At 43.0% G+C, this 25,411-nt stretch overlaps 1 protein-coding gene across 1 annotated transcript in view; it reads right to left on the bottom strand.

Annotated features, from left to right (window-relative positions):
- LOC146341889 (vomeronasal type-2 receptor 26-like) overlaps nt 1–25,411 on the bottom strand; it is a 32,211-nt gene that overhangs the window by 4,386 nt on the left and 2,414 nt on the right. Inside the window, exon 2 of the mRNA XM_084807729.1 lies at nt 4,229–4,525. Within this exon, the coding sequence (XP_084663855.1) occupies nt 4,229–4,525 (297 nt within the window). The remainder of the gene's footprint in view (nt 1–4,228; nt 4,526–25,411) is intronic.

The following is a 25,411-nucleotide window of genomic DNA, read 5'->3' as shown; positions in this document are numbered from 1 at the left end:
CTGTAATTCCCATTTCACATAAGGCAAACAAATGAGGGTCAGAGATATGTAATTTGGCCAAGAATCTGTGTACAAGGCAGAGCTGGGATCTGACTCCCAAATGCCAAATGATATACTTGCCCCCACAAAGGATAACAAAATACCCATTTGGGGCAAACCGGGGAAGCTCAAAGAAACACACACAGGCAAATCACACATACACACACCCATACGTAGGGGAGGGGGGAGTCCAGGCAAAACACAGACACCAGAAAAAACTAGTGGAAACAAGCACAGACAAATGGATACACACAACCCAAGTGAAACACGCACCACATACCAAAAGGCCCAGTCAAAATGCACATCACACCTCAGGATGATTATACAAAATCTAGGGGTGCAGGAAAGTCACGTACCTGGTCTCGCAGTTTGCTTCGCGGTGGGGGGGAGGTGCTTCGCTGCTCCCCCCGAAGTTCAGGCCGGGCAGGGGAGGCTTCCCTCCTCGACCGGCTGAAATTCAGGCCGGGGGGGAGGCTTCCCGCCTCGCCCGGCCAAAATTCAGGCCGGGGAGGAGGCGCCTCACCTTGCCCGGCCGCGAAATGAAAACTTAAAAAAAAAAAACGCCCCCGTGATAGGCTACATGATGATTTACGTAGCCTATCATGGCTAGATCTGCAAAGTCAGCCGTGATAGGCTATGTTAATCATCACGTAGCCTATCACGGGTGACTTTAAAAAAAAAAAACCGCGTACGCAAAAGGTGGCCCCCATAGGGAGCCGCCTTTCGCGTTCCTTATTTGGTCGCTGTAGTCTACGTAAATCTTTACGTAGACTACGGCGAAAATAAGGGCAATGCAAATAGCGTTGCCCTTATTTTCACCGTAGTCTACGTAAAGATTTACATAGACTACAGGGACCAAATAAGGAACGCGAATGGCGACTCCCTACGGGGGCCGCCATTTGCGTACGCGCTTTTTTTTTTTTAAGTCACCCGTGATAGGCTACGTGATGATTAACGTAGCCTATCATGGCTTACTTTGCAGATCTAGCCGTAATAGGCTACGTTAATTGTCACGTAGCCTATCACGGGGGCATTTTTTTTTTTTACTTTTCTTGGAATGGCGGCGGCAGCAGCCGGTCAAAAGACCGGCTGCCGCCCGTGCCCCTGTCGAAGACCTGCTGAACTGCCGCTGGGACCCGCTGCCGGGAGGGACATTCGTGAAAGGTAAGTCCCATCCCGGGGGGGGCGGGGGGGCGGAGAATTTATCCCCGAAACTACTTCGGGGGGCCGAATACGTTGGCACTCGGCCCCCCAAAGTTTCGGGGAGAAATTCTCCCCCATCCCTAATTTAAAATCTGTCTTTGTTTTGCAGCTGGTCAGGCACCTTTCATTCCATCGTCCACCTGTTGACAGAATTGGTATGTCTAGTTCCCGAATTTGCACAAATTTGCATTTGCACAAATTCACATGCACAAAAACGTGCGAATTTCCCCAAAATATGCAAATCCCCCGCCCAAATCCACATTTTCACCCTTTAGCCTATAGGAAAAATGTGCATTTTCAGTGTGGGGTGAGGGGGGTTGTGTGTGTGTATGACACATGTTGACAAAACACTATGACAAAATTCGTGCAAAATTCCTGAAGGTTAGAAAAATGGTCTGCAAGTCTGCAGAATCCACCTGACGGGGGGAAAACAAGTCGGCTGCATAATCTGCAGGTCAGATTAATAAAAAATCCAAACTCGTTGGTTGCAGATTTCTCTGACATCCCTAAGCACACCAAAATAAACAACAACCATATTAACCAACTAACACACATCCTGCAGCCCTCCAGGATGCTCCCCCCAAGCTACCTTTCTTTTTATGCAGGGTGACTGAGCATGTTTCAAACTGAAGTACAGGGCTGCAGCCCCCACTATATTTATTTTCTATTGTTTAAACATTCTTAATGTTTCAGCATTCACCAGCACTCCACTTAGGATATGTCATTTTCATGCCTTTCATGGCAGCACAAAACTTGGGGTTTCTGGAACAAAACAGCACAAAACTAGAAAAAACAAACAAACCACCAACCCTTGCCAAAGGTTTGAGGCAGATACAGTAATACTGTGTTTGTGTGCTGACTACAATCCCACAATTAATGTATCATTCTGAACGCTTCTATGTTTGGGAATTTTTTGTCTCCCTGGGAAAGAGGCTTTTTTTGCCTCTTTTGCAGGGAAGTGAGAATTTCAAATAATTTTCTCCTTGGGGAGGGGGACAGGGTTTCCACATACCTTTTTAAGTTTAGGAGGTGGCTGAGGGAACCTTTCTTTCTTTCTTTCTTTCTTTCTTTCTTTCTTTCTTTCATTTTTTTCTTTTTTCCTTTAAAAATGCCCCCTGTTCTTGCAGCAGCACAAGTCTCTTTTCTGAGAGGCTTCTCCAAGCTGGCAGCAACTCCTGAATTCCCATGAGACCATGGGACATAGCCGTCTCTCCTAGGCATTCAGGAAGAGCTCCCAAGCTGCAGAGAACACTCTGCAGAGTCCCGGGCTGCTGCAAACAAGAACAAATGGAGCTTTTGTTGTTGTTCAGTCGTGTCCGACTCTTCATGACCCAATGGACCAGGCCTTCCTGTCCTCCGCTCTCTCCTAGAGTGTGCTCAAGTTCATATTCATTGCATCGGTGATGCTAACTAGCCATCTCATCCTCTGCCGTCCCCTTCTCCTTTTGCCTTCAGTCTTTCCCAGCATCAGGGTATTTTCCAGAGAGTTTTCTCTTCCCATTAGGTGGCCAAAATATTTGAGCTTCAGCTTCAGTATCTGTCCTTCCAATGAGCAGTCAGGGTTGATTTCCTTTAGAAATGGAGCTTTTAGAACTTTATAAAAACTTGCAGAAGGGCAGAACTCTGTGAAGAGAGGCTTACAGCCCAGCAGAAGTTCCTGAATGCCTTTCTGCAAAAAGCCTCTCTGCAAAGAGCTCTGTGCTGCTGCAAGCAAGAACAGTTTTTCGAAAGCTCTAAAAGCCTCTTTTCTTCTTTCTTTGCAGGGAGGTTTCTGCAGCCCGGGAGCACTTTTTGAATGCCTATGAGAGAGGGTGAGGTCATGTAATCTCATGGGTGTTCAAGAAGAGCTGTTGGGCTGGAGAAGCCTCGCTGTAAAGAGTTCTGGGCTGCTGCAAGTGCAGGGGACATTTAGTAAAAGTAAAATAAAATGAAAATAGGAAGAAGATTCCTCAGCCACCACGACACTTAGAAAAGATAAGTGGAACCCTGTCCTCCACCCCAAGGAGAAAATTATTTATTTATTTGTTTGTTTATTTATTTATTTATTTATTTATTTCTATACCGCCCAATAGCCGAAGCTCTCTGGGCGGTTCACAAAAATTAATTTGAAAATTTTCTTGTGAAAATTTGAAATTCTCACCTCCCCAGCCTCTTTCGGGAAAGTTTTCATTTTGCCCCAACCCACTCATGCATTGCTGAAAATGGAAAAATCAAAATATTTAGCACAACACTAATCATTACTCACTTGTGGGTGGTGGCACAAAATTCAGGGTTTGTGGCACAAAACGAAGCAAAATCTTGGCATCCATTTGGAGGAGATACCAGATCTGAGGGTTTGTAGTTAACAGAGCCCTTATTTGAGTAATTTGCATGTAGCTAAAGGTTTGGAGGACTTTCACTTTGGCTTGATTTAATATGCTACTCTCTGAAATGCTTTGAGGTAGTGCTTCCCTATCCTTGAGGGTTTATTTATGTAATAACCTGCAGGTTAAATTGATGTTATGTGTTCCCTTGTTTTGTAATTCTTACATGTGTGCTAGGCAGCAAATGATTGTGTCTTTATTGGTTACTTTACCAGGTAGATCAGCTCAATGTTATGTTCCATATCTGCTGTCAGAAAAATCCCATCAGTATCATGAGTTGAGGCCAATTTTTCCCAGTGGCAATGAGGACAAGGAAGCAACTAACTCTCTGGTGTTAGAAGGTTGTTTCTGGAGGGTGACTTTAGGGTATCTGGGTTTTTTTTTTACAATTGTATGTTTCTGTTGATGTCATTTACATTGTTATATTTTCTTTCATAAATATGTTTTGGAGTGCTTTTAATTCCGGTCTATTGATCACAGTAAATTATTAATATAAATAAGAATAAATAAACATTATCGGTCTCTATAATTATTTGCAATGCACCCATTTTGGTCTCAAACCAAAGTAGCACGAAAGAAGTACCAAATGTCCATACATCTCACATACACAGAGACCCGTATACCCAACCTGTGGAATCTTATAGGTATCCAAGATATTTGCCATATCCACAGAGATTTGGGAGTCCAGTCCCCCGATCACTGCTGTCAGATTATTCTGGAAGTCACATATGTAGTTGGGAACAAACATCTCCAGTGTGTTTATTAGGAGCATTGTGGCATAAGAGGTCTGCTGTGCACTAAAATAACTGTCAAAGATGTGGAAACCCAAGGTGACATTGGGTAAGATCTGTGAGTTTTCATTGATCTCCTTCACTGCAAATTCCAAGGCCAGGATGTGCTGGTAATTCTTAGGCACTACACTAGAATGAGAATTGCATTCAATATCAGAAGGATATTTCACATTTTTAAAAAAGAAACAATGTTACTGTGCTCTGCACCTACTTTATGATTGGTGTTTATTTCTGTATTCATATACTACTTTTCTTGAGGCAATCTTTTACTTAAGGTGACATATCCCCTCATAGTGGAATTGAACAATATCAGTGTTTACTTTCAGAACACAGCACTCTGTGAGCAATATCCTATATTGTCGTTGTACCTCTGCTAGTTCTGTTGCATGAGTGGAACTGACCACAAGCACAACAGGAACAAGTGTTTCCTGAAATAACCCCAGATATTAGTGGAAACACTCAAGTCCAGAATGGGGCAGGTCAGCATCGCTCCCTTCTGTGTGATCCACTGACCTGCCCCCTTCCAGAAATGAGTGTTGCCACTCATTTCCTGTTGTTTCTGGAACCACTAGTTCTTCTTGTGCTAGTGGTCCATTCTGCTAGCACAGGGCACTGTAGGATACTGCCCAATAGCTTTTCATGATAAGGTACCTATATAGAGAAAATGGCATGGTATCAATTTTTACTTTATATTATTACATAGATCTGTTGCCATTTTTATTTGTCATGGCCTTTGATATGAACAATAAAAATTATGATTTAGAGAAGATTTGCTCATATGAGTCTATGTCATACAAAGAGACAAGCATTCCAATAAATTCTCATTCTGCAGTATAGAATGACCTACTTTATGATCTACTGCTGTATGAAGATTTTTCCTTTGAATCAGAGTTGTACGAGAAAATGAAATCAAAGAGAGCAAACAGGATATGGTTTCTTTTAATAGCAAGACTCGGTAACACATAAAGCATACAGCAGTCATGAGTGGGAAGATTCCTGCAAAGTACCTCAGATTGAAAAAAAATAAGGTAAACTCAACTTGATATGAAGCAAAAACACAGAAATATCAGAAAGAATGGTATCTGAGGATTATGAAGAAGATGGGCCTTGGTGATGTTAGCCAATATTATCCAAAAACGTCCAGAAACTGATTTTTAAAGGAAGGAATTTAGAAGTCCCGGTACATAACTGGAAAGTTTAGCAAGACTCATTTGGAGATCATGGGTGGTGGGTACATACCTTCAAGTTGCCCTCAAGTATTGCCAAATAGAATCTAATCTGAAACTGGAGGGGCTATAGATGGTGACGGACCATGACTAATGGAAGGGAATGGAATGGAATGCTTTGTTTACAGATCACCCTAGAGTCTCACCCTGCATCTCAAGTTAAAAAAGAATATTGTGTAGCAGGACTGGAAAATACTTGTCTCAGAAGATGGGGAACTGCTGCTGGTATTATTTATTTTATTTAAAATATTTTTATACTGCCCTTCATTACCAAACCACAGGACAGTCTACAAAATCCATGAAAAACAATTAAAATAAAAATTAAAGGTAAAAAGAGACTATATTGAATTAGTAGGAATAGATTGACCAGTGATCTGATGCAGTACAAGGCAACTTTATATAGTTATTTCAAGGGAATTTGAGGAAAGCTAAAAGACTGTTGGTAAGCAAGACTGAGGGAATTCAAAGGGGCTGATGTGTGACTCTCTAGGCTTTGGAGGGATTGGTCCTGAACATATGTACTACTCTTTGGTAAGCCTTAAATATGGACCATGAAAAAATACAGAGAAGATTGTTTAAATATTTGGAATTATAACTACAACTGTATGTGCTATACATAACAAATATTACCGATGGGGGAGAATTTTATTTGCTTCACCTTTCAATAAGAACTTGGTGAGTTTGCATTTCCCTTATCAATATATGAATCAGAATGCAGTTTACTTTCAGTGTCGTCACTTCTCTGTAATGCAGTTTTCCAAACAATAATGTGTATATTAGGGGAAAGTGTGTACAAAACATGCATATGTTAGGGAAACACACAAAAATGCACAAACATGTGTAGTGACAAGTGCATGCAACAGCATTATATTAAGGAAAACTGATTGCAAAAAATGTGTATATTAAGGAACTGTGTGTACAAAGAAATGCATACGATAGGAACACGCATACATATGTTTGTGTGAACTTTTTTTTAATGGTACAAACTGATGTAGAAGCGAGAAAGAATGTACCTGCAATGGGAAAAGGAGAAAATGAGATATACCATAATTGACAGATTGGTCCAGCCCTAACCAGTATTACGTATTTACCATAAAACAAAAAAAAATGTTGAACAAAGAAATGAGAGTTACAGGAACACAGGCAGAAGGTAAGGCAGAAAGTGAGGCAGAGAAATCACCAAGGAACTTGATGTGATACAGAACATCAAAGAACTGGAAAGAATTGACAACAAAATGTAGTTAAAAGAATTAAAGTAGGTTGTTTAACAATGGAATCCTCTGCATGTCAACTCAGAATTAAGCCCTTCTGAGTTCAGCAGAACTTACTCCCTAGTAAGAGTGTATAGGATTTCAGCCTAAAGGGGCACACTGGGAGTTGTAGGACTTTGTTCTCTCCAAACATGCATAGGATTGCATCCTCACTGTATCTAATACGGTATTTTTTGTCCTTTGGAGAAAGCTTCTTTTCTGCAGCATCGCCGTAATTTATTCATATTATCTACAGACAAAGCCAATAAGCTGCTGTCATGAGGCTGTAGCTCTAGGTCAGCTCCTTTGAATGACAAAACACATGGCAGTAAAAACAAATAACCTAATAAGAACAAATAATGCAAATTATAACACATTATAACAAATAACCTAATAACAAATAACCCAAGTCCTTACATGAGCTCTTCGTGCAATGCCGCTGGTGGTTCTTCAGTGAAAGTTATTACATTGTGCATAAAGCCACCGTGAGATGCAATTGCACCAATGATGAAGTCCCCTGACTTATGATACATGTGATTTGGAGGATGTGGATCATGGACCCTACATTTCACAATGTGAGGCTTGCATGCCTTGTGAAGAAGCCATGCCAGCAGCAAGACCACTGAAACCACCATCCCAAATACCAGTACAAGGGCAACTCTTCCCCCTATATGCACATTCCAAATATTCTTTTACAGCACTGTCATTTCAATCTCTGTGATTAAAACAGCTTGCAGGCTTGAATCTCAAGAGTATTTGATATAAGCGATTAGAGATCACACTGGAGGACCTGTGTCTATTCATCCCTCAGTCTTCGCTCTTAGTTTTTAATGTTGGCCACTGAAACTCCACAGCGGGGTTGGTCAAGTACAATTAATTGCCACATTTTACATAATTAAGGAGGAAGGAAACACCAGCATGAATCTGGGGGTTTGTTGAAACAAACATGTTTGTCACATCTGAACAAACGTTTTCTCTCCTGCTTAGCTAGCGAGACAGAAACAGACACTTGTGTTGAATGACCCACAGCAAGACAAAGGCGGTAGAAATAATAGACAGTGGTCTTGAACTAGACAAGAAGTCAGTACGTTTGTTGGTAGAACTGGCCTTCCTGACAAAATGATCTTGACAGATGTAATCCTTGGGAAGAGACTTAAGCCTAGAATTCTCCTCCCATATCTCCAAATTGTGCTGTGATTCATATCTTTATCGGCCTCCCTGCTTTGCCACTGGGACTAAACCCAAAAGAAAATAGTCCAGGGAATCAGTAGGTGCTGCTGCTACTGGATCAAGAGAATATTAGGCCCAAATGCCACAAGAGGGCCCACTGCTGACACAGGCTCTGGGTCTCTCATGGTGGGTGGCCTAGTCTGGTAACTTCCCAACATTTTAATTTCCCACAATATCCTAGAGCAACACTACATTGGACACCTTGGGGATTGTGGGAAATTTAAAATGATGGCTAAGGGCCCAGCAAGATAGGAGGGGACCTTTAGGAATCAGAGAGAAATTTGTTTGGTTCACATTTTAATGTGAATGTTCCAATTTTTGTGCTTTTGAACCAATTACGTGAACTGAAATTCATTTTCCATTCCAAATTCACACTTCTCTGAAATTTTCTGAAAATGGAGAATTTAAAAAATGCATACATTAATGTGTATCTTAGGAGAAAGTGCACACCAAAATCTCTACATTAATGAAAGCAATGTTCAGAATGCATTATATTAAGAAGACGGCTTGCAAAAAAGTGTATATTAGGCAAAATTGTATATAGAAATGCATATATTAGGAAAACTCACACAAAATGCATATGAATTTTCATGAGAACTTTTTTTAAAAAAAAATCAAGGTTCAGAATGAATCGAACTTAAGATGGAAAATTGAGAAACTTTGATACACTTGTCTATCCTGGCACTAGGGCATGACTGCTCAACTCCCTTCCATGTATGCTATGAGGTCACTCAGGTTCTATTTTGTCCCCCTTGCTTTTTAACATATACATGAAACTGCTGAGTAAGGTCATGTGGAGGTTTCAGGTGAGGTGGCATCAATATACAGATGAAACCTAACTCCAGCCCTACTCAGCTCTGTTTTCATTCAAAGAGCTCATGGAGGGATAGCAGGGTTGTGCACACCAGCCCCAACATCTCCATCTCTATTAGTTTCACTTCCGACCTTCATGCATTTAGTGTGAAGTCCTGAAGGGACATTTTAAATGTGATCCTTGGAATGTGCTTAGAACTCTCCCCACAGTTTGGAACCCTGTGCAATCAGAGTTCCAATTATGGGAAGAATTCTAAGAGTATGCAGTGGAACATACTTAGAAGTTCTCTGCAGATCTTCATGTTTTTGGTAGTGGAGCCTGAGGAGATGAAAATGTAGATGGACCGGCTGCCACATTCAGTCCTACTCCAGCTTCATGCATTTTTTCAACATGAATAGACTAATGGCCGAATAAGGCTTCTTCTTTTTCCTTCTTTTTTTCATTTTCAGCCAGTTTAGGTTGAGGTGGTGATGGCACTAAATCAGTTCCTGAATGTGGTAATAGACTGGATGCTGGCTGTTCAAATAGATGGGGTGTTATTATTTGTTAATTATTTTATCTAGTTCTATTTCTATCCTGCCCTTTATAAAATTCCAGAGTGAGTAACAACAATGTTAAAGCAAGCAACAATAAAATACAATACATAAACATCTAGTAAAACAATAAATAATAAGCAGACAGAGTCATTGCAGCAGCAACTAACTACCCATAAATGCCCAGGTAAACAGATAGGTCTTACACTTGCACCAAAAGGTCAATGAAGTTGGTGCCAGGTGTATCTCTTGGGGGAAGGCATTCAAAAGCTGAGGTGCCACCACGGAGAAGGCCCACCTAATGCTGGAACAAAATAGCCTTATCAGGAATGAGTTCCTTATCAGCAACTACCTCTAGAGAAGAATTCTAAGCTCTTCAGAAATGTACAAGTGGTTTCTGTATTTTAGGAAGAGCTCCTGAAAGAGAAGCTTGGGGAAAGATTCAGAGCATACAAACTAAAAGTGTGCATCGGATTCAGACAAATCCTGAATTGGTGTTGGTGTGATAAGACTGATTAATCCACGCATCTGTCGGATAATGTCCAGAATTAAAATAATCTATACAGGGCTTGTGTGTATGTGAATGAGTGAACAAAAGGAGAAAGAGAAAAATTATATGTTGTTGTTGTTGTTGTTGTTTTAAATGAAGGGTACAGCTGAATATGACATGAGACATCTAGAATGTGTGTGTGTGTGCTTTAAGCCCACAGTATTTATTTATTTAGTTAGTTAGGGGCAGGATCACACCCACACCCACTCAATGAGTGCTTGAGGTGATGTTCAACAACAACAAAATACAAAGTTTAAAATACATAAAATACAAAACCCAAGCTTTATTGTAAAAGCAGGGATTGATGATAAAAACAGTGAACAGCATTAACTATTAAAAGGTCAGCAGAACAACAGAGGTTTTGGTGGGAGGGACTAAATAAGGTTGGGTATGCAATGCTGGTGGAGGGTTTAACTCTTCCCTAATAAACTGATTGGGGACACCTTTACCTTTACTAATAAAATGTCCCCCTATCCACACAATGTTGTGAGCGGCAGTAATATTACCTGGAGAAATGGTGCCGGGGGGGGGGGAATAGCCCAAACCTCTCAATTGACATCGTTCAAATTTGACCCTCACCCTACTGTGGCTGCAATTTTTAAATAAATAAATAAATAATTTTGGGGTGATCCTAATCAGAGGGATTGTTCAACAGTTTGCCCTGAGAGTCTCCTGATGAGGAACTACCACAAAAGAAGAATTCCAAACTCTTCCAAAATTAAAAGCAGTTTCTGGATTCCAGAGTCCTGGTCCATGACAATGGAAGGAGCAGCAAATGGAATACCGGATTTTTTTAAAAAAAGGAATCAGCTTTGCTGCACTTTGATCCATGCAGGGCTCCACGAGCAAGTGCTCTGCACCAGTAAGAATCACTTCACAGAACATACTTCCGGGTGGGGGTGGGGGCTGGAGTGACCATCATCTGACTGGCAGGGGATATTCAACCAATAAGGAGGCTCCGCCCCTCTTCCCCCTCTCTCCTTTTCCCTGAAGCTCCAGATTCACCTGCATTTCAGGAGCAAGCCTCATTGAGCACAATGGGAGTTACTTGTGAGTAGACACACATATGCTTGTGCTGGGAAAGGGGGGGCACAGGGATGTGAAACCAGCCCCATTTCTAACCCAATGCTGCTCAGGATCTGTATAGCAAAGGTGTGAAGTAATTACTTCCTAAGGCAATAAACCAAACAAAGGAGAATTGGAGCCTCTCAATCGCGTTGTACAGCAGCATTTAGGGCATCTGTGCTTTAAACTGTGCCATTTCAATTGAGGGGGATCTCTGTAAATTCTGATGTGGGCATTCAGGGCACAAGCCTCATTGAGCACAATGGGAGTCACTTCTGAGTAGACACTGATTGGTTTGTGCAGGGATGGGAAATGCACAGGGAACACCCCTTGACTGGGGTCATGGTGAAAGGCACACCCCTGGGAAGGGCTAGCACACCTGAAGTAAGTGCGGGCGTTGGGGCACACACAGCAAATATACAGGGGAGAATCTGACTTGAGGAAAAGAATCACACTTCAAGCAGTCTCAGGAAATCCGTTTTTTCCCTGATGAGCTCCAAGGTAGCTGCTGGATGGCCATGACGTAATGTAAACAAAAACAAAACGCCGCCAGCTCAAAGTAAAACACTCATGGAGACACCCCACAGGATGAGCTGCAAGCAAAGGCTACTAGATGAATCATGACTCAGTTTTCCACTTGAGTTTTGCAACATGCAAACAAACACATCTCTACTCTAGATTACAATCTTATGCCTATATTTAAAATTCTTCACTCTTTTCTTCTTATTAGCTGTTCCCTGTTGTTCATTTCAGGCCTCAACAGCATGATGAAACATTTTGGCAAAAACATGCAACCCAGTAGCCCAGTGCTGGCAGATAAGATAGAAAAGACCTCCACACTGACCATATATTTTCCTCTGATGCTAAGGTAGGAAGGAACAAAGGATAACCAAACTAGACCTGTGTGGAAATAGCATCTTAAAATTCTCCACCCTATTTATGGGCATAGAATTGGGGGGGGGGGAATTTCACCGAATTTCTCCAGGGGGAGGAGAAATTTTCCAACTATTTGTCACATGTAGGGTTCACCACTGGCAAGAGTTGTAGCACAACTCCTTCCTTCCTTCCTTCCTTCCTTCCTTCCTTCCTTCCTTTCTCAGGTGTTTCTCAGGTGTTTGGGGGTTTTTTGCACTGCCACCACAAGTGGCAACAGCTTCAACTGTATTGGCAGCCTGGCCCCCATTTTGCATCTTCCACAATACCCCATACCTAACATCTTTCCAGGGCATTGGGGGTGGGGGGAATGCAGCCACTAGGGATGGGCGGATTCCCTACCTGCCAGTCCATGGGGAATCCTTGTGAGCCAGCTCTTCTCTGCGGCGATTCCGTGGAGCCACAGGCCAGCAGCCGGCTCCGTATCGCTGTCCTGGCGAATGGATACAGCTGCAAGTGGCATCCACTATGCCACTTGCAACTGTATCCATTCGCCAGGCCACAGATACGGAGCCAGCCTGCGGCTCCGCGGAAGTCACTGCATAGGATTCCGGAGGGAGGTGGAGGTGAGTGGTGCCACTCTGCTGCGGACTCCAGAGGCTGGATTCCTCACTGTGGTCCGCAGTGGATTTCTCCACCATCCCTAGCAGCCACTACCAAAAAATGGAGAAGAAAATGTGGAGAAAGTTCTCAATGTGGTCATACCACTTGTTCCCTGAAAGCCCTGTTGCAGGTGTGAGGGGGCAGTGTTGCTTACAGCTCCAGGGAAGAGGTGTGCCAAGAAGAGTGCTAGTGCTGTGCCCAAATCTGACCTCCAATTTCTTGAAAACATTCTTTCCCATGAAAGGGTCCTCCATTTTTCTGCCTCATTCTTTTTCTTTAATCTATTTTTATTTTATTTTTATAAATGAAATAAACAATACCAACAACATAATCAAAATCTTCAGTTTCCAACATTACAGTATTCTGAGGAAGAAAAAGGGAGGATAGCAAAAGAAGCGGGGGGAAGGATTATATCTAAACCTCAATAAAAGCAAAAAAAAAAAATCCAACTATAAATCCAGTTACAGATTATATCTATACAGCACTCTTCCAAACATTGCAGGTATTATTAAATCTTCAGTCTCCTGCACCACAAATGGTGAACCTTATCTTTCAGTGTAGAACCTCAGGCTTATAGCAAAGGAACAGGAGCAAACTATCCATTTCCATTGGCCATATATTACCATTCAATTAATGTATATTAATAAACATTAAAGGTTTCGCCAGCAAGGAATAGTAATAATCATAATCCCATAATGATGTTAAGAAGAAGAAGAAGAAAAAGAAAAAGAAGTTTAAGAAAAAGATAAAAAACAAAAAACAAAAGCAAACCATTTGTATATTTTAAGTAAGATCATATCTAAAAATATATTTATATGTGTACACACACATATACACACAAACAGGCATTTTATTACTATATAACATAAAAAAGGAGAAAGAAAACAGAAATATGCAAACATTTGCTCTGGCATACTGCCTAGACATCTTATCCACTATAACCCAAGCAGTGCTTCAAAAGAACAGTAAAGATGGCTAAATTCCAACTCTGGAGGCTGAGAGAGTTGGTTCCCTTGCTTTAATTCTAATACCACTAAGGAATGTCTCTGCAGCATCAGGTTTTAAAAAGCTTTTCATCTGACCTTCAGAAAGAATGCAAAATGTAGCCAGATATTCAGTATGATATTGCAGGTTACTTTGCTTTGCCAAACTTCTCACCTTGATAAATTGCCTTCTTCTGTCAGCGATTTCTTTAGTATAATCAGGGAAGTGCATAATCGTGTCATTTGCTGGTCCCCACTGAAGCTCACCTCGTTCTCTTGCCAGACACATAAGAAACGTTTTTGGAGAGACTTGTGAAAATTGAACAATAACAGTCCCAAAAGTCCCTTTAGTGCCATGTATTGAACCAGGAACACGATATGCATGCTCAATATCAAGTAGAAAATCAGATGGTAAAACCAATTGTTCATCCAAAAGTTTATCCATAAATTCAGCCAAACCTATACCAGTAGCCACATTTTTCATACCAAGGATACGAAGATTCGCTCTACGTGTGAAGGCCTCCAGTTGAGAAATTTGAGCAGACAAAATATTATGAGAAGCTTCCATAGCAGTTTCATGAGCAGTAACTCGATCTTCAAGAGCATTAACCTTCAATTCCATCTTTTGAAAAGAGATATTAATTAAGTCCACAGCCCCTTGAAGGGCAATGATTGAGCCCTAAATTGTTTCAAGCTTCTTTGACTGCACTGATAGCTGAGAAGACATAGTTTTTATCAAAGCAAGCAACTCCACTTCATCTCTGGCATTTCTAGAAACCTTTGCTGGGGGAGCAATCGGGGGGGTAGGTGGCATTCCCAAGCCTTTCTTTTTTCCCTTTGTTACTGCCATCCTCCCCTTTCAAAAGCACAACAAGCAAGTATGATTGCAGAAACAGAAAAACAAACACTTAAGCAGATTTAATTACAACTTACAAGTCCTCAGATATTGCTGGTAATTTAAATTCAGAAATTCTATTTGGAGCCATCTGTCCTTATGTCTTCTAATTGCTTAGGAGTTTCAGACAGCGTTCAGTAGATGATACTCCAGCAACTAACCTTAGATTCCCGTCCCTCTGCTCCTCCGCAGAAGCAGCTGTTCTTCCAAGTTTTCATCTGGATGGTACTGTAAGCTTCTCCTTTTAATTCCAGGGGAAGTTAAAAAGGTTTCTCAACCTTTTCATAGCTGTTTGAGATAAGCAACCTGCGGAGCTCCGCAAGTCACTGCCAGGATGACATGGCTCCGACTGGAAGTTCCCATTTTTCTGCCTCATTCTTCAGGCATTTAATTTTAGGGATGTCCGAGAATTCCGCCACGGAACTCAGTGAGGCCGAAGGCCAGCGCATTCAGCCCCCCGAAATCCGTGGCAGAACGAAGCCCCCCACCCCCCCACCCCACGAAAGGCACACGAAATGGAGCTCTTACCTGCTGCCATTCGTCTGCAGCCACCATTCGCTTCTTCATTATAGCTGTGATAGGCTACGTAAATACTTATGTAGCCTATCACAGCTAATGCAGGGACGCCATTTGCGTCCTTGTGGAGGCCGTGATAGGCTTCGTAAGTATTTACGTAGCCTATCACAGAAAAAAAAAGGGAACGCAAATGGTGGCAGCTACAGCGGCCGCCATTTGCCTTCCCTTTTTTTTCACTACATAAGTATTTAGCTGTGATGGGCTACGTAAGTGGCCGCCATTTGCACCCCTGTCTTTTGCCGTGATAGGCTACGTAAATATTTACGTAGCCTATCACGGCGAAAAAAAGGGAACGCAAATGGCAGCCGCCGTAGCCGCCGCCATTTGTGTTTGCTGTTTGTTTGGTTTTTTTGCCGTGATAGGCTATGTAAATATTTACATAGCCTATCATGGCAAAATACAGGGATGCAAATGGCGGCAGCTACAGCAGCCGCCATTTGCGTCCCTGTGCAGGCTGCCCAGTGGCCGAATGTCCGGCTGCGGGCAGTCCTGGCCGGCGGCTCCGCGGAGTTGCTGTGGAGTGGAGCTGGCCAGGGAGACTTTCAGGGGGAGGGATGGAGCGCCTCCCCCCAATCGCGAATGTCATCCTTTGAAAAGGTAAGTGGCTTTCGTACAGCCCTATTTAATTTTGGATTTCTTTTGGTGGTGTTTTTCACCATACTTAATCATTGTGCACTGTGTTTTTCTTTCTTTCTATTATACATCTCTCCATTACACTGCAGTCTCCTAGGCTTCCTGCACTTCATGATCTCAATAAGCCCTATTAGAGTAAGCACTTTATGAAGTGCGGAAATTTGCAGATGACACAAAATTGGGCAGGATAGCTAATACTTTGGAACTGGAAGACATAAACAAAATTCAAAGTGATCTTGATAGACTGCAGGACTGGGCAGAAAACAACAGAATGAAATTTAATAGGGATAAATGCCAAGTTCTGCACCTAGGAAAAAGAAGCCAAATGCACAGTTACAAGATGGGAGATACATGGCTCAACAACACTACAAGCGAGAAGGATCTTGGCATTGTTGTCGATCACAAGCTGAATATGAGCCAACAATGTGATGTGGCTGCAAAGAAGGCCAATGCTATTTGGGGCTGCATTAACAGAAGCATAGCTTCCAAATCCCAGGAAGTCCTCGTTCCCCTCTACTCAGCACTGGTTAGGCCTCATCTGGAGTACTGTGTCCAGTTCTGGGCACTGCACTTTAAGAAGGATGCAGACAAGCTAGAGAGGGTTCAGAGGAGGGCAACGAAGATGATCAGGGGACTGGAAACAAAGCCCTAGAAACTGAAAGAACTAGATTTCCAAAGTCAGCCGTGATAGGCTACGTAACAATTTACGTAGCCTATCACGGCTAGATTTCCAAAGTCAGGCGTGATAGGCTACGTAAATCACCACGTAGCCTATCACGGGTGACTTTGAAAAAAAAAATGCACATACGCAAATGGCGGCACCCATGGGGCGCCTCCATTTGCATTGCTTATTTTGGCACGTCTAGTCTACGTAAAGATTTACGTAGACTACGGCGAAAATAAGGGAAAAAATAAGTTATTATTTGTGTTCCATAATACCCGTGACCTTACTTCCATGCAATGTAACACAATATCCCTTTGAACCTTCAGACGTTTTAAAGACCTTCTTATTTCATTTCAAGGACTGTGAAAGTGGAAATATACATTGAGTGTCTCTGATGTTTTGTTTATCTACATAAAACATTGTGGACACTTATAGGCATTGCCACGGGGTTTGACAGAACCCAGACCTCCCCACTGCCCTGCATCCCCTTGTGTTTGCTTTTTCATGTGCTCGTAAATTAAGCACTTGGACTATTTGAAACAGTACATGATATGTTTGTGTGGAAGTTGCCCTTAGAATTGCAGAGATGCTCTATTGCTGCACTAATAAATACAAACCTGAATCAATTTTTTTTTTCTTACTTATGCATGAAATAGAGCATCTCATTTGTGTTGGGCCTTCTCTATGGCCACAAATAGGCAATGCAACTCCTGTCCTTGGTAGGCCAGTCTTCCTCTGTTTCTGATGGAGTTCCTTCACTGTGTGAAGACTTTTCTGGCAAGGATTCAATGTCATTTAGTCTTAATAATAAGTATCCTTAACTACAAGAAGAGCCAAGTTTAGATCACACACACACACACACACACACACTGTAATAGAATAAAAAAAATAGTCTAGCTCTATCTTTGATGGACTCCCTTCACAGTCTGAAGACTTTTTTATTATCCAGAAAGCATTCAATATTACTTATAGGGATGGCTGCGAAATCCACCACAGACTCAAATGAGGCCGAATTCCAGTGAATCTGCCCCCCCTCTGGAGTCTGTGGCGGAACAAATGTACTTACCCCTGCCACCCCAGATGCAACTGGCCAAATCTCCCCTCCCAGTGGATCCCATTCTGTGGAACCAGGAAGTGATCCAGATGCCCCCATTTCTTCTCACGATAGGCTATGCATCTTTATTTACGTTGATACTAATGTAGCCTAAAACGTGAAAAAACAGGGATGCAAATGGCATAGTGGACACCATTTGCGTCCCTGTTTTTTTTCACGCGATAGGCTCCGTAAATATCTATGTAAATAAAGATGTGTAGCCTATCGCGAGAAGAAACGGGGACGCAAATGGCGTAGCAGAAGCCATTTGTGTCTGGATGACTTCCTTTTTCAACTGAGACAGTGATATGGACCAAAATGGCAGTCGTATCACTTGCAGAACGGAGCCAACCAGCGGCTCTGCGGACTCGCTCTTTTTGTGATAGGCTATGTAAATATATACGTAGCCTAGCACAGCTAACGCAGGAACGCAAATGTAGGGATGGTGGAGAATTTCTCCCCGAAACTTCGGGGGGCCGAGCGCCAACGTGTTCGGCCCCCCGATCAAGTTTCGGGGAGAAATCCTCCGCCCCCCCCGCCCCCCGCCCCCCCCGGGACGGGACTTACCTTCCCTGAATGTCCCTCCCGGCGGCGGGTCCGGCTGGCGGTTCGTCCGGTGTTAGAGCGGGGCGGGAGCGGCAGCCGGTCTTTCGACCGGCTGCCGCCACCGCCATTGCAATGAAAGAAAAAAACAAAACGTCCCCTGATAGGCTATGTGACGATTCACGTAGCCTATCACGGCAAGATTTGCAAAGTCAGCCGTGATAGGCTACGTAAATCGTCACGTAGCCTATCACGGGTGACTTTAAAAAAAAAAAGCGCGTACGCGAATGGCGGCCCCCATAGGGAGCCGCCATTCGGTGTACAGATAATGGCGGCCCCCATAGGGAGCCGCCATTCCCCTTCCTTATTTGGTCGCTGAAGTCTACGTCAATGTTTACATAGACTACGGCGAGAATAAGGGCAACGCTATTTGCGTTGCCCTTATTTTCGCCGTAGTCTACGTAACCATTGATGTAGACTACAGCGACCAAATAAGGAACGCGAATGGCAGCTCCCTATGGGGGCCGCCATTCGCGTACGCGCTTTTTTTTTTTTTTTTTAAAGTCACCCGTGATAGGCTACGTGACGATTCACGTAGCCTATCACGGCTGACTTTCCAGATCTAGCCGTGATAGGCTACGTGAATCGTCACGTAGCCTATCAGGGGACGTGTTTTGTTTTTTTTTTACTTTCGTGTTCGCGGCCGGGCGAGGCGGGAAGCCTCCTCCCCGGCCTGAATTTCGGCCGGGCGAGGCGGGAAGCCTCCCCCCCGGCCTGAATTTCGGCCGGGCGAGGCGGGAAGCCTCCCCCCCCGGCCTGAACTTCGCAGGGGGAGCAGCGAAGCGCTCCCCCCCACCGCGAAAAAGCTGCGAGAAAAGGTAAGTGACTTTCGTTCACCCCTACGCAAATGGCAGTCTGGGGCAGTGGACAAATGGCAGTGGATGGACCCAGAGCGGCCAGCAGTAGGTAGGGTCTGTCTGGGGGGAATTTAGTAGGGGGGGGAGGGGAGAGGAGTCCATTCCACCATGGACTCCGGGTGGGCGGATTCCAAAGAATCCGGCCTCATTGGAGTCCATGGCGGATTTCTCCACCATCCCTAAATAATGATGAGGATGATGATGATAATAATAATAATACAGGAAATAACTCTTAGAGAGCAATCCTACGGCCACTAGATAGAGTCTAGACAGCCATAGGATTTTTCAGTTTCTGGGAACCGAGGTCTTCTGACCTCATTTTCCTGAAACCATGTTCCCCACCCCTCCTCTGCCCCCTCATAGCCAGCACAGTTCTTTCCATGCTGCCACCATCTCCACATTCATAAATGGAGTGCAGAGAGGGAGAAAAGGCAGCAGTCACAAGGAGTGGAGGAGACCACGGAAGCCGCTTTGGACAGCTTCCCATCAGGTCTCCTGGCCCCTTCCCTCCCCCTCCCTGAAGCTGCAGCTAGACGCATGAAAATGCACATCTAGCCACAAATGCAGGGCAGCTAGAGCACAGAGGAGAGGATCCCGTCTGTACTCCGTCTGTCCTGCATTGGATAGGCATCAGCCTCTGAGTTCAGAGGCTGATGTCTATCTCAATAAGATTGACAGTAATGACGCAGCCTTTTATTATGAAAATTATTTTTCCAAGAATTAATAAACTAAGATCAACTTCCTATGAATCTATATGCATTATTCATAAAATGACTCCTTGAAAAATCAGCTAATGTTAATCAAACTGCATTATGTTAATAAAACTACATTAGCTAGTTATATTTTTTAAAAAAACCTACATCTAAACTACATTTTTAAGACATTTAGAGATTTGTAGAGCTCTCCAATGAACAGCTATGAAAATTCTAGCAGTACTAATGCATTTAGTATTAATTGTAATCTTTAGGCAAAGCAATCCTAATTGGAGTGAGAGGAGAGAGAGAGAGAGAGAGAGAGAGAGAGTGAAGTGTCAAATCAATCCCCCACCTTGTAAGTCCAACTGTTTCACCACCATTCAAATGTATCTCTACTGGGCTTTTCAGCCTGGTGGATCTTTTTTCAGAATTCTCCTTCCACTGAAATTAATGGCGGGGGAAATAAATGTATAACCCTAGCTCTAGGCTGACATGGCTGAAAGCCAAATCCTGGGGCCTTTCGGAGGCATGGGGAGACCTTGGATCCAGCAAATCTAAAATTGCCTTCACTCCACCCCCAGCATGCCGTTTTTGGTCCTGCCATGGGTGGAATCATGCCAGTGAAGAGGCACGCCTGCTTTAGCATAACCTCCCTCAGACAGCTATCCAAGATAGGAGGGTGGAGTTAGTGTAGCATATTGGCCCTCCTGATTTGGCATACCAGGAAGTGCCTGGACCAGCTCTCAGGTACTGTGCTTTCAGGTTCTTGTTCAGCCTTCCCTGTAGCGGAATGTTCCATGGCCCTTTCTCAGTTGTTCAGTCGTTAAGTTGTGTCTGACTCTTCGCGACCCCATGGACCGTAGCACACCAGGCTTTCCTGTCCTCCGCTCTCTCCTGGAGTGTGCTCAAGTTCATATTCATTGCATCGGTGATGCTATCTAGCCATCTCATCCTCTGCCGTCCCCTTCTCCTTTTGCCTTCAATCTTTCTCAGCATCAGGGTCTTTTCCAGTGAGTGTTCTCTTCGCATTAGGTGGCCAAAATATTTGAGCTTCAGCTTCAGTATCTGTCCTTCCAATGAGCAGTCAGGGTTGATTTCCTTTAGGATTGACGAGGGATGTACGAAAGTGACTTAACTTTCCGTGGATTATGTTGATGGTGGGGGGGAGGCATTCCGTCCATCCCCCCGGAATCCTGGCCGGGGGGGAAGGCGCTCTGTTCCTCTCCCCCGGAATCCTGGCCAGCCAGCTGTGCTCCACAGCGATTCTGCGGAGCCGCCGGCCGGCTCTGCCAGCAGCTGGACATCCGGCCGCTGGCTAGCAGGGACGCAAATGGCGGCGGCCGTAGCTTCTGCCGTTTGCATCCCTGCAGTCAGCCGTGAAAGGCTACGTAAATGTTTACGTACCCTATCATGGCTGATTTAAAAACAAAAACAAAAATGCGCGTATGCAAATAGCGGCGGTGCCATTTGCGTATGCAAATGGCATCTACGCTATTTGCGTTCCCCTTATTTTCGCTGTCTTAGTCTACATAAATGTTTACATAGACTAAGATGTGCTAAAATAAGGAATGCAAATGGTGGTGGCCATGGCCGCCGCCATTTGTGTACACACATTGGTGTTTTTTTTTTTAAGTCAGCCGTGATAGGCTACTTAAACATTTACGTAGCCTATCACGGTGTTTTTCTAAAATCTAGCTGTGATAGGCTACGTAAATCTTTACGTAGCCTATCACATTTTTTTTTTTTTAACCTGGAAATGGCGTTGGCGGCAGCCGGTTGGAAGACCGGCTGCCGCTGTCGCCACAGCCGAACTGCCACTGGAGCCGCCACCGGAGCCACCGCTGCCAGGAAGATCCACCCAAGGTAAGTCTCGTTCTGGGGGGGACGGGCCGTTCCGCCACCGATTTCAGGGGGCCAAATGCGCTGGCATTCGGCCTCCCCGAGATCCATAGAGGAACTTTCGTACATCCCTAGGATTGACTGATTTGACCTCCTTGCAGTCCAGGGGACTCGTAAAAGTCTTCTCCGGCACCAAAGTTCGAAAGCATCGATTCTTCGGCGCTCAGCTTTCCTTATAGTCCAGCTCTCACAGCCATACACTACTATTTGGAAAACCAAAGTTTTAATTATATGAACCTTTCTCGGCAAGGTGATGTCTCTGCTTCTTACTATGCTGTAAGCTATAGGTTTGCCATAGCTTTCCTCCTAAGGAGCAAGCGTCTTTTAATTTCTTGGCTACAGTCACCATCTGCGGTGATCTTGGAGCCCAAGAAAGTAAAATCTGTCACTGCTTCCATTTCTTCCCCTTCTATATGCCAGGAAGTGATGGGGCCAGATGCCATGATCTTAGTTTTTTTAACGTTGAGTTTCAAACCAGCTTTTGCACTCTCCTCTTTCACCCTCAACAAGAGGCATTTGAGATCCTCTTCGCTTTCTGCCATTAGGGTGGTATCGTCTGCATATCTGAGGTTGTTGATAATTCTCCCAGCAATCATAATTCCGACCTGTGATTCATCCAGCCCGACATTTCTCATGATGTACCCAGAGAGCTTCAGCTATTGGGCGGTATAGAAATGAAATAAAATAAATAAATAAATACTCTGCATATAAATTAAATAAGCAGGGTGACAATATACAGCCTTATTATACTCCTTTCCCAATTTTGAACCAATCGATTGTTCCATGTCCAGTTCTTACTGTTGCTTCTTGACCCTCGTACAGGTTTCTCAGGAGACAGGTAAAGTGGTCTGGTACTCTCATCTTTTTAAGAATTTGCCACAGTTTGTTGTGATCCACACAATCAAAGGCTTTAGCGCAGTCAATGAAGCAGAAATAGATGTTTTTCTGGCATTCTCTTGCTTTATTCATGATACAGCGAAGGTTGGCAATTTGATCTCTAGTTCCTCTGCCTCTTCGAAACCCAGCTTGTACTTCCAGTAGTTCTCAGTTCACATACTGCTGAAGCCTAGCTTGTAGGATTTTGAGTATAACCTTGCTGGCATGTGAAATGAGCGCAAATGTATGGTACGTTGAACCCTCTTTGGCATTGCCCTTCTTTGGAATTGGAATGTAAACTGACCTTTTCCAGCCTTGTGGCCACTGTTGAGTGTTCCAAATTTGTTGGCATATTGAGTGCAGCACTTTAATAGCATCATCCTTTAGGATTTTCAATAGCTCAGCTGGAATACTGTCATCTCCGCTAGCTTTGTTGTTAGTAATGCTTCCTAAGGCCCACTTGTCTTCACTCTCGACGAAGTCCGGCTCAAGTTCAGTGACCGCACTATCATGGCTGTCAGGGACATTAAGATCTTTCCTGTATAGTTCTTCTGTGTATTCTTGCCACCTCTTAATCTCATCTGCTTCTGTTAGGTCCCTGCCTTCTTTGTCCTTTATCATGCCCAACTTTGCACAAAACGTTCCCTTGAGATCTCCGATTTTCTTGAAAAGATCTCTAGTCTTTCCCATTCTATTGTTTTCCTCGATTTCTTTGCATTGTTCATTTAAGAAGGCCTTCTTATCTCTCCTTGCTATTCTCTGGAAATCTGTATTCAGTTGGATATATCTTCCCCTTTCTCCCTTGCTTTTCGCTTCCCTTCTTTCCTCAGCTACTTGTAAAGCCTCATCAGACAGCCACTTGGCTTTCTTGCATTTCTTTTTCTTTGGGATGGATTGAGTTGCTGCCTCCTGAACAATGTTACAGACCTCCATCCATAGTTCCTCAGGCACTCTGTCTATCAGGCTTAATCCCTGAAATCTATTCCTCACCTCCACTGCATATTCATAAGGGATATGATTTCGGTCATACCTGAATGGTTTAGTGGTTTTTCCTACGTTCTTCAATTCAAGCCGAAATTTTGCGATAAGAAGCTCATGATCTGAGCCACAGTCAGCTCCAGGTCTTGTTTTTACTGACTGTATAGAGCTTCTCCATCTTTGGCTGCAAAGGACATAATCAATCTGATTTCGATATTGACCATCTGGTGATGTCCATGTGTAGAGTCGCCTCTTGTGCTGTTGGAAAAGAGTGTTTGCTATGATCAGCGTGTTCTCTTGGCAAAACTCTATTAGCCTTTGTCCTGCTTCATTTTGTACACCAAGGCCATGCTTGCCTGTTATCCCGGTTATTTCTTGGCTTCCGTTCTCAGTAAGCTTTACTTATTAAAGTTGTTCTTGTTGGTTGTGTATCCTTTGTGTGGCCTTCTTTTCGTGATATACTTCAGTTAGGTTTGCACTTTAATTTTTTCCCCTCTTTTTGGTAGCCCTAAAAATGATTTTAGGGGATATAATATCAAGTAACATGATAGACTATAGACAAAACGCCTTTGTAATTTTTCTAAATATGATTGCAGTGCCAGAAAATGTACAAAAAATATGCATGGGAACAATAGTATCTACAGGACACTCCCATGTATCACTTGCATTGGAGTAAATCATGCCTTAAGCTACATGGTGTTAAATACCATTGATGCATTGTTTTGAAAATGCTTTATTTTAAATTGGCACTAATCAAATGTATTGAGATGTTCAGGTTGCACTTACCTGGGAGTAAGTGCCATTCAACTCAAATGGATTTACTTCTGAGTAGTCATGCATATCATTGCACTGCAAATATCTCCATCCTTTTTGTTTGTTCTACATTTGAAAATTTAGACCTTTATTCAATCATTTTTTAAAAAAAGAAAATAGGAAGATTATAATGTTTATTACCTGCCAGTTTCTTCAGTTTCGTTCCCAGACATTTTAATCTGAATTAGTTTTCTTGGTTGTTATACCTTTGTATTTGTTTTATTGCCGTGTTGATTGTTGCTTTATTTGTGTTATGAGATGTTATAAACCAGATTAGTAATATGTGAAGTACAAAGGCAGGGGGAATTTTTTAAAAAAATAAACACATCAAAAGACATTGTTTTTCTTAGCCAGGGTATAACATTCACCAAATTATAATGTTTGTCTTACTAGTAATACACAATACATTTTTGTCTCTGAATCACAAAATGAAATCAGGGGGACAAAGAAATGTGAAAGAAGAATTACATTCCCATACATTACACGTTGACAGAGGGACATGCACCCTACCTGTGGAATCTTATAGCTATCCAGTATATTTGCCATATTCACAGATATTTGGGAGTCCAGTCCCCCAATCACAGCTGTCAGATTATTCTGGATGTCACACATGTAGTTGGGAACCAACCTCACGAATGTGGATGTAAGTAGCATTGTTGCATGGTATGTTCGCAGTGCATTGAAATGACTGTCATAGATACAGAAGCCCAAGGTGAGATTGGGTAAGATCTGTGGGTTTTCATTGATCTCCTTTACTGCAAACACCAAGGCCAGGATGTGCTGGTAATTCTTGGCGATTACACTAGAATGAAAATTGCATTCTATGTCAAAAAGATATTCCACACTGTAAAAAGTAAATGCCACTGTGTTCTGTATCTACTTTATTGTTACACTCAGTATTTTGTACAGTACTATTTATGATTTTGAGAAGCTTCAGTAATAGTCAGTATCATTCCAAGTCACATGCATTCATTCCAGTAAGTTCCCATTTTGCAATATACATGTTTCATCTAATTTTCTTATGAATATACTTTCAATGAAATAAATTTATTTATTTATTTATTTATTTATTGCATTTATACCCCGCCTTTCTCCCTCTCGCAAGGAACTCAAGGCGGCTTACATTATCCTCCTCCTCACCGTTGTATCCTCACAACAACAACCCTGTGAGGTAGGTTGGGCTGAGAGTCTGTGACTGGCCCAAAGTCACCCAGTGAGCTTCCATGGCCAAGTGGGGACTAGAACC

This window comes from Heloderma suspectum, chromosome 6 (assembly GCF_057233095.1).
Source record: "Heloderma suspectum isolate Gila_16-S chromosome 6, 16-S_ref, whole genome shotgun sequence".
NCBI lineage: Eukaryota > Metazoa > Chordata > Lepidosauria > Squamata > Helodermatidae > Heloderma > Heloderma suspectum.
Note: the sequence above shows the minus strand (reverse complement) of the source record. Positions and strands in the feature narration are given on the sequence as shown.